Here is a 15567-nt window from a genome sequence, read left to right as displayed (position 1 = left end):
TTTTTTACCTCTGAATACGAATCTGAAGTCGAAATTGAAAGATCAATGATCTAATAGCATTTTTAATGTGTTATGATTAAATTGCAATGTCTGTTTTGTTTTTCTTTGTAACATTGATTAATGATTCGCAAATATGTTTATTTGCTACTTATTATATCTTATTGATGTCTTTTATCGAATAAATTTTGTCTTTGATACAAAAAATAACGTCAGAACATTGAATCAGTACATTTACCGGCAAAAATCTTCTACCATGGAATATTTGGACTATGACAACAACCGCCGCTTAACGAGATCCGTAGAATGATTCGCTAGTCAACATTTCGTGGTTTCGAAGCCAGCGAAGGCGCGCTGTCTTGCAGGGAAGTGCTAGAATATGAGAATGATGCCGTAATGAGTTTGACGACGAGTTGATATTGTCCTCGTTCAAAGCCTTCATACGGAAGCCTGGGAAGGTATGAGGGTTATCACTCTTAAGGTGGCTGACTCACCTGCGATCAGGCCAGATATTCTAGCGTGTAGGGTTTATTTATTGTAATTAATTGTTATGCTTCTTTTACTTAAAATTTAGCTGGATCTTCCAGTACTCGTGACGATCATGAATGTTCTATGAATCCTAATCTCTTTTGCTATGTTTATGCATAAGACATTGGGATTAAAACCATAAACAAAATCACAGATAAGTTTGTGATTTTGTATGAAAAGTGTTTCTTTATGGAAATTTCTTTAAATTAAAAAAATCGGTTGCCCAATGTTGTTGGTAGTTCATGCTCTAGTAGGGTTAACCGATTTGAGAAGCACCCGAACAAGGAGAAACTTAAATTTGAACTTCCAGCTATATGGAAGAAGCCTCTCGATGCAAGCCATTGCTACTTTTGCACGACAAAAGTTAAGACTGCGAACCGAATCCATAAGAACAAAATTTCGTATTTTTCTATATCAGGTGTGCAATAACCAGTTGCAAACTTGAATAAAATTTCAGAAGATAATACGCTACAAAACAGCCTGACCAGTGGATTTGATACAATGGAAGTCGACGTCGATCCTGAAAATGGAGTTCTTAATGACGAAGAGTCTGCTACTGGCAATGAATCCGATTTCAGTGAACCTGATGAAAAAATTCTTTTGAACAGTAAAGAATAGTACTGACCAATCTGTGAAAAGAGAAAGCCGGAAATCTACGCCCAAAATTATCCAAATGATTCATTGAGAAAAGCTAAACTCTCGAAAGAAGCGGCTGAAATATTGGCTTCGAGTATGAAAAGTAGAAATCTTCTGATAAAAGGTATCAAAGTTCCAGATCATCAGAATCAAAAAAAAGCTTTCCGTAAATATGTGGCAAGAAAAGCCTTTACCTTTAGCTCACTCAACTGAACTCGACTCCAGATTCGTGTTCAGCAGTAAAAATACGTCGGGAAATCTATGTCGCACACCCAGCACAGACCACTATTCTTTTTTCGTGGACCTGCGCAATTCATCATTATTCTTAGGATATAATCATTGTTATTCCTTAGTTATGATTATTTCATATTTGTTTAGATATTTTCTATGGTTTTCAATTATTATATTGTTAATGATTATTTAGATAATTTTCTTATTCATGTTAAAATTATTAACCGATTCAATACTAACATTTATTTTTATTTTCAGTTCTTTTCTAATATTTGATTTTAAAAGTCTTAAGTTATTTGTTTTCCTTTAAATTCATTTTACTTAAACAATTAAAATTTCCAAAGTCCTCGTCGGTAATGCGAGTCGATGCAGAGAGCAATAAAACTCCGATCCACTTGTGGATTTAGGGATTTTAATATCTTAACGAACTTACAACTTTCTAATGACAGGAAATTTTTTGGAGAGGCCGGACAAGACACTTAATGTTTTTTCTCATTACTAGGGTCTATGATGGATTATATTTTTCTTTCAAAAATATACATGAAGAGTAATAAAATTTTGTTTTATTCAAAAACAATAAAAAATTTTAATTTAAGACCACGACGTAACACTTCATATTATTTGTTTCGGCATAAACCACCATTATGAGAAATTTTTCGACTTTCATCCATGTTTTCATCAGAAAAAATTGTCTTTCTCAAAAATTTTCATTCTTTTGATCCAAGAGATTAACTTTTTGAAAAAATTAAACAATAAAAAACTTCAATTTTTTTTTTTAATTTTCTTGATTTTTTCCGACTGCTATTATACCAAATGCATTAGCGTTACTTTAAGCGTACTATATAAAAGTTGATCATTAAAACACCTCTATCGATCAACATCAAGAACCAACCAGCTCTTAACCGTGAAAAACCACGTTGATTACCGCTAATCCAGTCAAAATCAGTTGATTCGTTTGAGTGATATCATGAACAAAAGAAAACCGAAAAAAGTGTATTTTCAGAATTACTTCGAAATTCCTAGTTTGATCAATTTAAACTCAGATACTTCATTAGGCATCAAAAACTGCATCGAATTCCGCCAAACGCGTAAGAATCGGTTCATTCATTCAAAAGTTATTTGAAATATCAAAAACTAAGATTAGCAAAGACTTAAAAAGACCTGAGAAGACAATTTGATTATTATAAGATGCATTTGTAACCGTGGGGGTTTTGCCCAGGTTCAGTTAGCTACCCCTTTCCTCTTTAGAAAGGGCGCCACTGGGATTTTAGACACGGTGTCCCAGAAACCGGGGAAGCATGAGAGGGAAAAGACAGGGTCGTGAGAAATCCGAGAAAGGCTGTAAATAAACCTGAGAAAATTTATTTATAAAAATTAAACTGATTTATTAACCAACTCTACAAACTTAACAATTTCCTTAATACTAACTTAATTGTGAGAACCTCTCACCTACGTTGGCCCTTGCCAATTATTCTTACAACTTAAACTAACTTAATCGTGAGAACCTCTCACCTATACTGGCCCTTGCCAATTTACTCAAACCTCGTCACTCCGACGGAATACCTTAAAATCTAAATTTTCCCTCATCAACCTGACGGCATATCAATTAACATTATTTACCTCGTCGACCTGACGGAATACCGATTAAAACCTATTCCCGACTGCGCCCCCGACTCGGGCGTCTACGCAGCGGTTTCCTAACTTAATCCGTTGTACCCCCGACTCGGGCGTCTATACAACGATTCTAAATGACTCACTAATTCCATACAAAATCGTCCACCGGACGCTAACTCAATACACACTATCCGAATTACTAATTCTCTAAATTCCTGAAATTTTACGCTTAACATTTCTTTAATACAAAATACCAAATTCACTAATTTAATTCATTACCAAAATTTCTCAACTAAATTCATTAACAATTTTCTCAATAGATTAATTCACTAAATTTACTAAATTAATTAAATTCAACCCAACGGCCTAGAATAAATTTTACAAAATTTTCAAATTTCAAATTCTACAAATTTAACAAGCCTCATTAAATATTCAACTTACATATTTTCCAAAGTGACCTTGACTATCTAAATTACACAAATGCTTCTACTATTTCAACTTAATCAATTAATTTTAACTAAATAATTTCCCATAACTAAAGAACTTGTAACAAACTAATTAATTGTCGTTTATGAATAATTTACTTATAAAAGAATCTACTAAATTAAAAGTGACATCTGAGACAATAGCGATCATTAATTGACAAATTTTATTACAGTTAATTCGGCCTCTCAGTTTTCAAATTCAAGCTTGGCCTGAAATAATTGTAATAATAATACTTGACTTAACTTTTACAACTCTCCAAACATTGAGTGATGTCCTGGTGGAAACTGGCGAAATCAGCGGCTAGTTGGTCTCTCTCTCATCTTCAATGAACTATCTGACTCCAAGTAAAGGGTTCCCAATCCCGGATCGTCCATTGACTTCCTTCTTGATGGTCCCAAATCTTGATGACAGAATTTACTACACAGCACTACATTGACTCACTGTTTTTCCAAAAGCCTCACTGTCTCAAAGCGTCACTGGCTCAAAAGCCTGGCTCAAAAGGTGTTACTTGTTCCAGGGGCTGGCTCAAAAAGTGTTACTTGTTCCAGGGCCTGGCTCAAAAAGCCTCGATGTTTCTTTTGTCGGATCTTTTATAACCCTTGACTCCGAGTTCTCGAACTTTCCTATTGTCAACCCCGCTTCGTTTTTGGGGACAGCAGTGGGGACTTTCGATTTGCACGCCCGGTGACAAGTCTGAACTACTTGTCAAAAATCGTACGGTAAGGGAAAACCCTCATTTATCGTGGCGTCAATAAAGTGGTCGACAACGACCATGGGAAGTTCAGTTTTCCCTGTCACACATTTCATGTGTCGGACAGAATTTATAAGCAGCTGAGCCACTAAATAGGTTTGAAATTACACCTGGCCTATGATATGTTGTAACGGTTAAAGTACTGCACTTTAGATTGTTGAGTTATAACACTGTGTAAAGTAGAAAAATTATTTTAATTTTTTTGCTTTTAGGTATTGTTTCTGGCTGTAGTGCAGCAATCATGTTTGCAGTAGTTTTCATGAGTCTTACATGGTTACGGTAAGTTGATATAGTCATTATGATATCTATAAGAGTTTGCAGAGGCGTAACATACTCTTTTTATTGATTGTAGACTTCAACAAGGAGCAAAAGCAGCAGAAAATATTGATTATCCAGCTTATGGCGTGACGGGTCCGAATAAAGAACTTTTACCTTCAGAAGATCAGCGATTGGCACAGTCTGCCCAAATGTATCACTTTCAACATCAAAAGCAGCAGATCATTGCTTCAGAAAAGTAAATAAATTTTAAGTGTTTTAAAACTGTAATTTAATGAAAATGTTTATGATATTTTCCCAATTATTCAAGAAACGTTCGAGATCCAGGTTCAGTTTCTGAAGTTGGTAGCGACGAAGATAATGATGAAGGAGATTATACAGTTTATGAGTGTCCTGGCTTAGCGCCGGTAAGTACTCTCTCTCTCTCTCTCTCTCTCTCTCTCTCTCTCTCTCTCTCTCTCTCTCTCTCTCTCTCTCTCTCTCTCTCTCTCTCTCTCTCTCTCTCTCTCTCTCTCTCTCTCTCTCTCTCTCTCTCTCTCTCTCTCTCTCTCTCTCTCTCTCTCTCTCTCTCTCTCTCTCTCTCTCTCTCTCTCTCTCTCTCTCTCTCTCTCTCTCTCTCTCTCTCTCTCTCTCTCTCTCTCTCTCTCTCTCTCTCTCTCTCTCTCTCTCTCTCAAAAGTCAAGTTGACTTGACTTTTATCAAATTCTGGATGTCAATTTGTTCTGGCTTCAAATCTGGTATAGGACATTAAGTGTATAATACAAGGGATTATATTGGTGAAAATTACTCTGAATGGTAAATTGCTTGGTAAATTACTTTGTGGACTGCTACACACAATTTTTCTGATTGGAAATTTACCTTGTAAGTTGCTGCCTGAAATTGTTCCGAGTCGTAAATTGTTTGGTAAATTACTACTTACAATTTTCCTGACTGAATATTTACCTATCAAGTGTATTAAATAAATTGGACTTTTCTAGACTGTGTGTGCTGGGAAGGAATGAGTGACACTATCGTGATTAGTTATTTTACCTTGTTTATAACCAGCAAACTGTAACTTGATGTTGAATTGTCTGGTCATTTCACGGATATTTCTCTTTTAAACTTCTGGTTATGCCATTGGTGTCTGATATATGTGCTAAATGCAAGCGACCTGTTAGATCGTCAGTAAATTGTAACACTTGTGAGCAACACTTTCATCCAGGTTGTGCGCGCGAGTATATAAAAAACAGGCAAAAATCAGATTGCTGCAGAAATCAACTAAACCATCTTCTAGAAAATCTCGATACAAAATTAAAGAGACCAGTGTCGCTAAAATCTACTAGCTCCAACGCCTCCTCAGTTTCTAGCTTCAAGTCAGCAAGCTCTTCTCCTCTTGAACGCACATTCAAAGCTCGTGGATCAATCTCGTCCTTAAAGTCTCCGATAACACCAGCTTCTCCATTATCTCCAAGTGATAATTCAGTTTTTCTACCATCTATCATCTCACCGACAATGTCAAACTTACCCTTAAATTGGTCCGAAAAATCGGTTGATGAAAAACTGACACTTTTAATGGAGAAACTTTGTCACACAGAACTCTTTAGTAACCAAAAACTTGAGGATTTAAATACGAGATTATGTGAAGTTCAAGACTCGCAAAAAGCTGCTGCGGTTAATTTAGCAGATTTAGCAGTTAATGTTAAAACAAATGCCGAGTCCATTTCTCAAATTAGTTCAGACCTTAAAAATTTAACTAAAACTAGAAAAGCTGATATGGATTCTGTCCATAAAAGACTATGTACCCTTGAGAAGTCAGCTCCTGTTCCATCTACCTCTTCACAGACGTCAAGTAATACCACGGAATTAGTTATTTCAGGTATTCCTGATGCAGTGGCGAAGGATTTAACACCAGATGACATTACAGCTGCGGTTTTTAAGAATCTAGAGTTACCAAATCTACTTAATAGTGTCTTAAGTTCCCGTAAAGTTGAAATCAAAAATAAGCAGCTACGAAATCAAAATAAGCCTTTATTACACTCTTATATTGTCTCTATGATGTCGACTCCAGTGCGAAATTTCATTATTGATAAGAAACGAAAAACAGGTAATCGCTTAGTTAAAGAGGTTTTTCCTACTCGAGTCGATATGGCTTTTCAGGGATCTGTTTATGTTAACGAATTTTTGTCTCCTGAAACGCATAGATTGCTACTAAAAACTAAGGAACAAGCCAAAGTCAAGAGGTTTAAGTTTGTTTGGGCTAGATATGGGCAAGTCTTTGCAAAAAGAATGAAGATTCGGTAAGACTTATGATAAATTGTGAAGCTGATCTCACCAAACTAGATTAACAGTCAACTGATTCAACTAATAGCTCAACTAAAAATATATCTTTATCACTAAATGTACTTAGTCTAAATATAAATAGCCTTGTTGGCCATACTGCTCAATTCTTAAATTTGATTAATGATACTCAACCAGACATTATTATCCTTGTTGAAACGTGGTTAAAACCCTTTCATGATAACAGTATTTTTTCACTGAATGGCTACAATATTGTTCGAAGAGATCGAACCCTAAAACATGCAGATACTGGCTGTTACATCCAGGGAGGTGGAGTGGCCTGTCTTGTCCGTGAGTCCTTAATAGTCAAGGTTTTACAAATTTCAACTTCTGATTATTTAAATCAACCAGAATATTTAATAGCCGATGTCACCTTATCCTCTGGATCTCATCTCTTATTATCCTGCATTTACAGAAGACCGAAAGGGCTATTTCTCAACGAATTCTTTGACATTTTTTCAAGATTCGCTCCAAATTTCAACAATATAATCATAGCTGGTGATTTAAATTGTAATTTGTTGGATGATAGTTACACTGCAAGGCACCTGAAAGATTTTATTCTTGAATCGTCACTGTTCTGCGTACCTTACGGAGCTACTTTTCATAAAAATAACTATGATTCTTGGTTAGATGTCATCCTGCTTGACAGTGATAGTAAATTAGTTTCTTTTGCTAAATCCGATTCTCCGTTCATTGATGGCCATGACTATTTATTTTGTAAATATAAATTAAATTGTTCAAAACCAGCATCAAAGAAAATTACCTTTAGAAACCTAAAGAATTGTGATCATCAAGCTCTTTCAAGAACTTTGATGAACACTTTAAAAATTGATAATGCTGTTCTAGAGAATACGGATCCAAATGAGTTGCTGATTTTCTTCAAAGCTGGTGTTCTATCTTCTCTGGATTTGTTTGCACCCGAAATCACTAAGAAGATAGTCCGTCATAGTAATCCCTGGTTTACAAAAGAATTAAAAGTGAAGTGCAAAGAACGTGATAAAATTTATAAAAAAGCCAGGAGAACTCAGGACCTAAATCTGCTTGCTCTTTTTAGAATTAAGAGAAAAAACTTAAAAGCTGAGTTGAATCATGCTCGTGAAGAATACTTAAAAACTATTCTTTCAAATCTTTCATATGGTTCATCTATTTGGAGTAAGCTTAAACATCTTGGACTAATTAAGTCTAACCCTTCTTCACCGCTAAACTTTTTGATGCTCTTGAATTGAATGAGTATTATGCAAACATAGTAAGAAAGCATCCACCTTGCAGTAAAAATTTTGTTGATTTACTGCCGATGGACTATTCAAGACAAGTCAAATGTTTATTCAAGTGGACCACGATTGACATTGTAGATGTTACTAAGGCACTGCATATTACTCTTTCAAAGTCTAAAGGAAAAAGTCCTGATGGATTGGATTTAAGATGGTTACGGGATCACCTTCCACAAATTTCACTGTTTCTTACTGCATTATTTAATAGATCTCTTGATACTGGAATATTCCCTGACATTTGGAAAGTTATTTTTATTATACCTTTGAATAAAACTTCACCGCCTAGATCTCCATCAGATACCCGACCTGTTGCAAATCTATCCCATCTGGCCAAAGTGTTTGAAAGAATCATTGCTAATCAAGTGATAACCTATCTGGAGGATAATGAGTTACTCGACCCTTTTCAATCTGGATTTAGGAAACATCACAGCACACAATCAGCATTACTGAGGCTCACTGATGATATTAGGCAGGCGATGGACAAGAATAAACTTACCATAATAGTCTTATTTGATTTGAGTAAGGCTTTTGACTATGTTGACCCCAAGATCATACTGATTGCGTTATTTGAGCTTGGTTTTTCAATGGAAACAATTATCTGGTTTTTCTCCTACTTATCAAATCGCTCTCAGTCAATACTGAATAATCTTGGGACTCCAATTCAGCTCCTTAGAACTTCATCTGGTGTTTCTCAAGGTTCTGTGCTTGGTCCAATCCTGTTTTTAATTGTCATGAATTCTGTTGTCAGATGGCTAGTGTATTGTAACCATGGTCTGTTTGCTGATGACAAATATATTTATCTACATTTCTTTATGTATCAACTACAAGAGGCAGTCAGACAGGTCAACATTGATGCACAATCAGTTGCGGATTGGGCAAGGAAGCATGGCTTGGAGATAAACTTGTCCAAGACTAAAGCAATGATCTTGGGTTCAAATAGCAAGCTGAAACAACTGAGTAACTTTGATCTGCCACCTATTATTATAGATGGTGTCATAATTCCATATGTTGATACTACCAAGTGCTTGGGATTATACATCAGCAGGAACCTAAGTTGGAATCATCATGTCAAGCTAGTGGTTAGCAAAGTTAATTCAGCCTTGCATTCTCTCAAGGTTCGGAAGAACATTTTCTCAACTGACGTCAGGAAATTGTTAGTATCATCCACCATCTTACCACTTCTTGATTACTGTTCCATCGTATTAGTAGATTCAACATCTGAAAATGACTTAAAACTTCAACGTGCAATAAATTGCTCAATTAGGTTCATTTTCAATCTTAGAAAAGATGAGCATATAACACCTTATCAACGAGAATTGGGATGGCTTACTGTGAAATATCGTAGAATGTACTTCATGAGTTGTTACTTCTTTAAGCTACTTCAAGTTGGTAAACCCAAGTACCTACGAGATGCTTTTGTTGAGGAGACCGAAGTCAGACGTTCAGATAGGTTAGCAGCCAAAAACACTCTCTTTTCACGTTTCCGCATTTTGCTACGACCTTCATGGAGCGGTCATTCCAAGTGAGTGTAATACGATTGTGGGAAGAACTGCCTGAAGAAATTGTAAACTCATCTAGTCTTGAAGTGTTCAAAAATAAAATTTTTGACCATTTGTTGAACTTGGATTATTAATTTTGTTATTGTAAAGTGATAGGTTCTCTGATAATTACTGTTAGATTCTAAGTGTTAAATTCTCCAACTTTGTTATTTTATCGGATGTTATAAATTGAATAATTTAGTGAGTATGCTAGTTGAATCAGATAAAATTAATATAAATTTTTATATTAGATCTTTATTATAGTTTATGTACTTATATAATTTTTCTATTATTATTGTATTTGTAAATCATATTGTATTTAAAATTGCCATTTGGCTTGTGCCTTGGCATTAATAAACTATCAATCAATCAATCAATCAATCTCTCTCTCTCTCTCTCTCTCTCTCTCTCTCTCTCATAATGTTACGAAATATTAGCCCACTGCATCTTTGTAACGGCACTCGACTATTAGTGAAAAATTTACTTAACAATGTAGTCGAACTAACAATTCTAAAAATAAAATATAAGAGAGGCGTGTTGATACCCCGGATCCTGATGATACCAACTCACGTATCATTTGAATTTAAATGACTGCAATTTCCACTGCTGCTTACTTTCGCAATGCCCGCGAATAAATCAGAAGATCAATCTTCAAGTATTTACGGCGTTAATCTAGAAAACCCATGCTTCTCTCATAGACAATTGTATGTTGCCTACTCCTACGTTGAGAATCCGTCAGCTTTATTCGTTTACATGCGAAGTAACCAAAAAAAATTAGGGAAACGATTGACCCTAAAGGCCATTGTAGCAACTTTCCGCTAATCTTGTACTTGATCGCTTAAAAGTGCACTTATTACGTTTTTGAGCTCATCGCGCTCAAAAATTTAAACTTTCTGCCATTTTAAGCTCTCCTAATCGAATCTTCATAAAACACAATTTTTTTAATTTTCAAAATGCAATAACTTTTGAATGAATGAACCAATTTTCACGTGGTTGGTAGCATTCGACGCAATTATTGAAGTGCATACAGGGTCTTCAATTTTAAATTGATCGAACGAGAAATTTCAAAGCAATTCCGCAAAAAAAATTTTTTTAATTTTGTTTCGACAGTGATAACTCACGAACCAATCAACCGATTTTTATGTTTTTGGTAGCGATCACCGCGGATTCTCAAGCTCAAATAATGATTTCGTACCATCAAAAACGATCCGAGCAGAAATTTTGAAGTCATGTAAAAATAAAAACACTTTTTTCGATTTTCTTTCTGTCACGATATCTCTCGAAAGAATCAACCGATTTCGACAAAATTGACGGCAATTGACGTGACATTTCAAGATTAAAAGCTGATTAGTTTTTTTAATCGATCAATATAGCCGTCTAAAAGTTATTCCCAGAAAACTACATTTAAAAGAAATTTTTTGAGATTTCTCAAAATCTACTGGTTTTAATCGGTCCCAATAGTATTCAAAATCTAAGTTTGGTCAAGGCCTTTTGAATGGCACCAACTGCAATAGAATCGGTCAAGCCGTTCTAAAGTTATAAGCGGTTCACACACACACACACACACACACACACACACACACACACCGTGTCGGGCTTGATGGGACCCGCATTGAGCGCCTCCTGAGGTGGCAGATAGGGGAATCCCCGATATGTCTGCGCGCCAGATACGTCAGGTATCGAGGAAATAAAATATTCGGGGCGGACCAAAATCTAGCAAAAGATGATATGGAAATGTCAGAACAGTTTTAAACATCGTTTACAGTACAGGGGATGGATACCCCAGTGCCGTCGAGGGAATGCATGCAAACGGGCCTGAACTCTCCGTTATCCAGCGACCTTTATGCGGACAACGGGGTGGACCCCATGGTTCCGCTATCTAAGAATGCTACAGGGAGCACGAAAACAGCCTACATGGAAAAATATGGACAGCCAATGAAAGTTTCTCTAAAAAGTGGAGGACCTTTTGCTCCTGTCACTATTCAAACCTACCGAGGAAGAATTAACTCTGCACCGACCGCCACCGGCCAACAGTCACCAATGGATAAGCTTGGTAGCAAGATCGAAGAATTAACCGACTTCATAAAAGACAAGAAGAATCTCCATCATGAGATCAGAAAACATGTTACGTCTATTAGTACGGCATATGAGCTGGCCAACAAGTCACCCATGACGTCAGCGACAACCACTCAGACATCTCCGAAGATGACCACAAAACCACAGTCACTTTTGGCCACTGCTGAGAAACTGCCACCGCAAGGAAAACAAAACAATAAGAAGAGGCAGCTTTCCGCGCCCAGCCCTTCTTCAGCAAGTGACAATCCAGCACAGAAGAAGACTGCCCGAGAGAACACATGGATCAAAGTGACTTGGCCAAAGAAAAAGAAGGAAAAACAACAGGAGCCAGCGGCACAATCTACTGAAGCTCAAAACCGGCAAAGTAAGAGTAGCTCAGAGAAACCGAGTAGGAAGGAGACAAGAACAAAAGCCGTGCTTGTCCAACCACCTAAAGGGTGAACGTACGCTGATCTCCTCAAGGAAATCAAGGCCAAGATTAACCCGATAGAGACTGGAGTAGACATAAAGTCTATCAAACAAGCAAAGCGTAGGGGCATTCTCCTAGCGCAATCAAGATCTTTGATAAGGCCCGTATAATGATCGAATGGGTTATTTGGAGACAAAATTGATATCAGCCTTATCTGCGAGCAACTACTCAACATCCAAGATAGAGCATGGTTCGCTGATAAATACGGCACAACAGCAATCTGGATCGCTCACACTAAGAACATCACTGTTGACAATAGCGGTAGCAGATCAAGATTCGTCTGTATCAAAACCCCCATGACCTACCTTATCAGCGTCTACTTTTCATCAAATGAAGGGATTCGGGTGTTACGACAAAAAATGACAGACATAGAGGAGGCCATCGGCCAGTTCGACGAGGAAGTCATTGTGGCTGCGATTTCAACGCGAAATCGGCTGAATGGGGTGCTTTCTCTGACACAAGAAGCAACGAAATAGCAGACTTTGCCGCAAGACTCGACCTTATAGTGCTGAACACCGGAAATACTACGACTTTTAGAAGACCAGGATACCGGGGATCTATCCTCGATATCACGTTGGCGACTCCAAGAATCGCGAACATGATCGAGGATTGGACAGTATCATAGGAATACAGTGGCTGTGATCACCAACATGTGACATTTAGGATTCAATTAGCACCCGTTCTGGTACCGCGTCGTGATTATCGACCAAGGAAATGGAATGCCAGGAAGCTTGATTTCAAGGCACTACGAACTTTTCTGACACAAAGCTCGTCTCGTTTTCAGAACAAGCTGATTCCGAATACTCGTTATGGGACAGAAACATTAGTGTCAAAAGCGATGGAATCAGCGACCCAGCATCAGTCATCAAGATTGTAGCCCTGGATTACTAAGACATACTTCTGAACGCTTACAACCCATTCCTAGCAACTGGCACGTTTCCAACGGCCTGGAAGCGGCAAAGATTGGTTCTGTTAGACAAAAGTAAAGGTAGCCCTGCAACACCCTCATCGTTCAGACCACTCTGCATACTAGATATTGCTGGGAAACTGCTCGAGAAGCTAATACAGGCAAAAATACGCAAAGACATCGATCGTGCTGGAGGTTTTGCCACAAACCAACATGGCTTCCGGAAAGGATGATCAACAATCGGCGCGATCCAGATAGTCGTAGAGACAGTGAGAAAAGCATGGTCTGGTAGCCTCAAAGCCCGCAAAGTGTGTCTCATCCTCACACTAGACATCAAAAACGCCTTCAACAGAGGAAACTGGGGTGTCATTGTAGATGCCTTGGAGCACAAATTTGACGCGAAGCAGGAAAATTTGGCAATAGTCCATGACTATCTTAACGAAAGAACGCTGATAGCAGAATCGACGGAAGGCTTAGAAGAATATGACATAACGTCCGGCGTGCCGCAAGGTTCAATCATCGGACCTGACCTATGGAACGCGGTCTATGACGAAGTCCTAGAAATCCCGTTGCCAAAACAAGTGGAACTCACGGGCTTTGCGGAAAATTGGCTCGAGAAATATCACCTGAAACTCACCAAGCAGAAAACCGAGATGGTTGTCTTGACTGGGCAAAAGAGGACATCTACAAGGGCACTGCGTTATTTAGGAGTTGTGATCGACGAGAAACTGTCTTTCCGAGAACACTTCGAAAACGCTTGTACGAAAGCAAACATGACAGTATCCAACCTGTCGAGAATCATGGCCAACACAGTGGGGCTACGAACCAGAAAAAAGAGGGTGTTTCTAGAAGTAATCCACTTTATATTACTCTTCGAAGCGGAGATATGGGCGGATATTTTTAAACAGAAGACGTACCGGTGAAAGATAGCGGCAGTGCAACGACGAGAAGCGCTCAGAGTCACCTGTGCCTACCGCATGATTTCAGAAGCAGCCGTATTGGTCATAGCAGGTGCCGCGCCAATCGATTTACTAGAATTTGAGAGAACGAAAATGTACAACGCCGAAACAAATGGTGACAACTCTAAGGGGGGAAAAGCGAAAATAAAGACGAAAATACTAAATGAATAGCAGGACCGATGGACACCTGGGGAAACAGACAGATGGACGGCACGCCTGATTACGGACACAAACGTCTGGCTCTCTCGGAAGCATGGAGAAATGGACTTTTTTTTGACCCAGCTATTAACGGGACATGGACAGTTTAACGCCTATCTTTTCAAGATGGATTTGCATGGCACGCCAACGTGCAAATACTGCCCAGACAAAATTGACGACGCCGAACACCCGTTTTTCAAGTGTGATCGGTGGAAGGACAACAGAAGCAGTTCCGAAGAAATTATTGGCTCTACGCACTCCCCCGAGAGCTTGATAGCCTGTATGCTCAGAAAAGAAGATAACTAGTCAGCTTTTGCAGCCTACGCGCAGCACTTTCCAAAAAAAAAAACCGCAGAAAGAGACCAGTAACAAGGGTCGTGAAACGCACCATGGACTGGATTGAAGTAATGCTCACGTGGTTCCGATTCAGTCATCTCCGTACTGTCCACGTGGGAAGAGAAAGGAGTTTTTTTTAGTGAGTGAAAATCCTACACTACAGACCATCATCTTTCAATGAGAGCGGTGTCTTTGGAAGATTTTTTTCGCTTCTCTATTACAAAAAAAAACACACACACACATACCTATATACACATACATACAAACATCCATACCTACAGACATAGTGAGAACATCGCGGGAGTAGTCAGTGAAGCTTCCTGTGACCTTCAAACGTTGGGATCAGGTGAAAACTCAGTTATTAAAAAACGGGTTAAAACCAATAACTTCCCCTTTTGTTTTGAACAAAAAATTATCATTATTGATATCAGAATTTATTGTTCATTGCTAAAAATATCTGATTTCGGCTATTTGGTTAAATCTGTTAAAATTATTGAAAAGAGGAGAGTCGAACATTCTCAAAAAGAAATTCCGATGAATTAAAAATTTCGGATTCACAATTTAGTGTATGACAAAATAAAATTTGTGGCTACGCATGGGCATGAAAGAGAAATGTAGTACCGTGACTAGCCGGCGACGTATGTTGACTGTGGTCAATAATTATCCAAAACTTTTCTGTCGTCAAAAATATCGCAGGTGTTTCTGTTATTATTGCTTTATTATTACATTGGATTTATATTATTATTTGGAATCAATAGTGTATGACCTTATTATAGCTGACGTTTTGTTTATTTTAAATGCGTAAATAGAACTTATACAGAGTTTCCAAAATTATAATTATATTTTTATAAATAGTTATAACCTAGAATTTTAATTTAGTTTTCATTAACGATAAGTGATGATCAGGGCTTGGAAGTTGGGGCAAACAATTAAACTTAAAAATGAAGCAAATCTAAAATAATAATCACAAGCGAAATG

The 15567-nt window shown here is 37.7% G+C and overlaps 1 protein-coding gene across 1 annotated transcript in view; it reads left to right on the top strand.

Moving 5' to 3' along the window:
* The window catches only part of LOC141534585 (uncharacterized), a 348478-nt gene that overhangs the window by 169946 nt on the left and 162965 nt on the right, over positions 1-15567 (top strand). Inside the window, exons 5-7 of the mRNA XM_074254017.1 lie at positions 4456-4522; positions 4596-4757; positions 4830-4926. Of these exons, the coding sequence (XP_074110118.1) occupies positions 4456-4522; positions 4596-4757; positions 4830-4926 (326 nt within the window). The remainder of the gene's footprint in view (positions 1-4455; positions 4523-4595; positions 4758-4829; positions 4927-15567) is intronic.

The sequence above is a fragment of the Cotesia typhae genome, unplaced genomic scaffold (genome assembly GCF_013202065.1).
Source record: "Cotesia typhae breed Kobodo isofemale line unplaced genomic scaffold, CoteBio_Ctyphae scaffold_13, whole genome shotgun sequence".
In the NCBI taxonomy this organism is placed as follows: domain Eukaryota; kingdom Metazoa; phylum Arthropoda; class Insecta; order Hymenoptera; family Braconidae; genus Cotesia; species Cotesia typhae.
The sequence above is the reverse complement of the archived record's forward strand: the minus strand, read 5'-3'. Positions and strand labels throughout refer to the sequence as shown.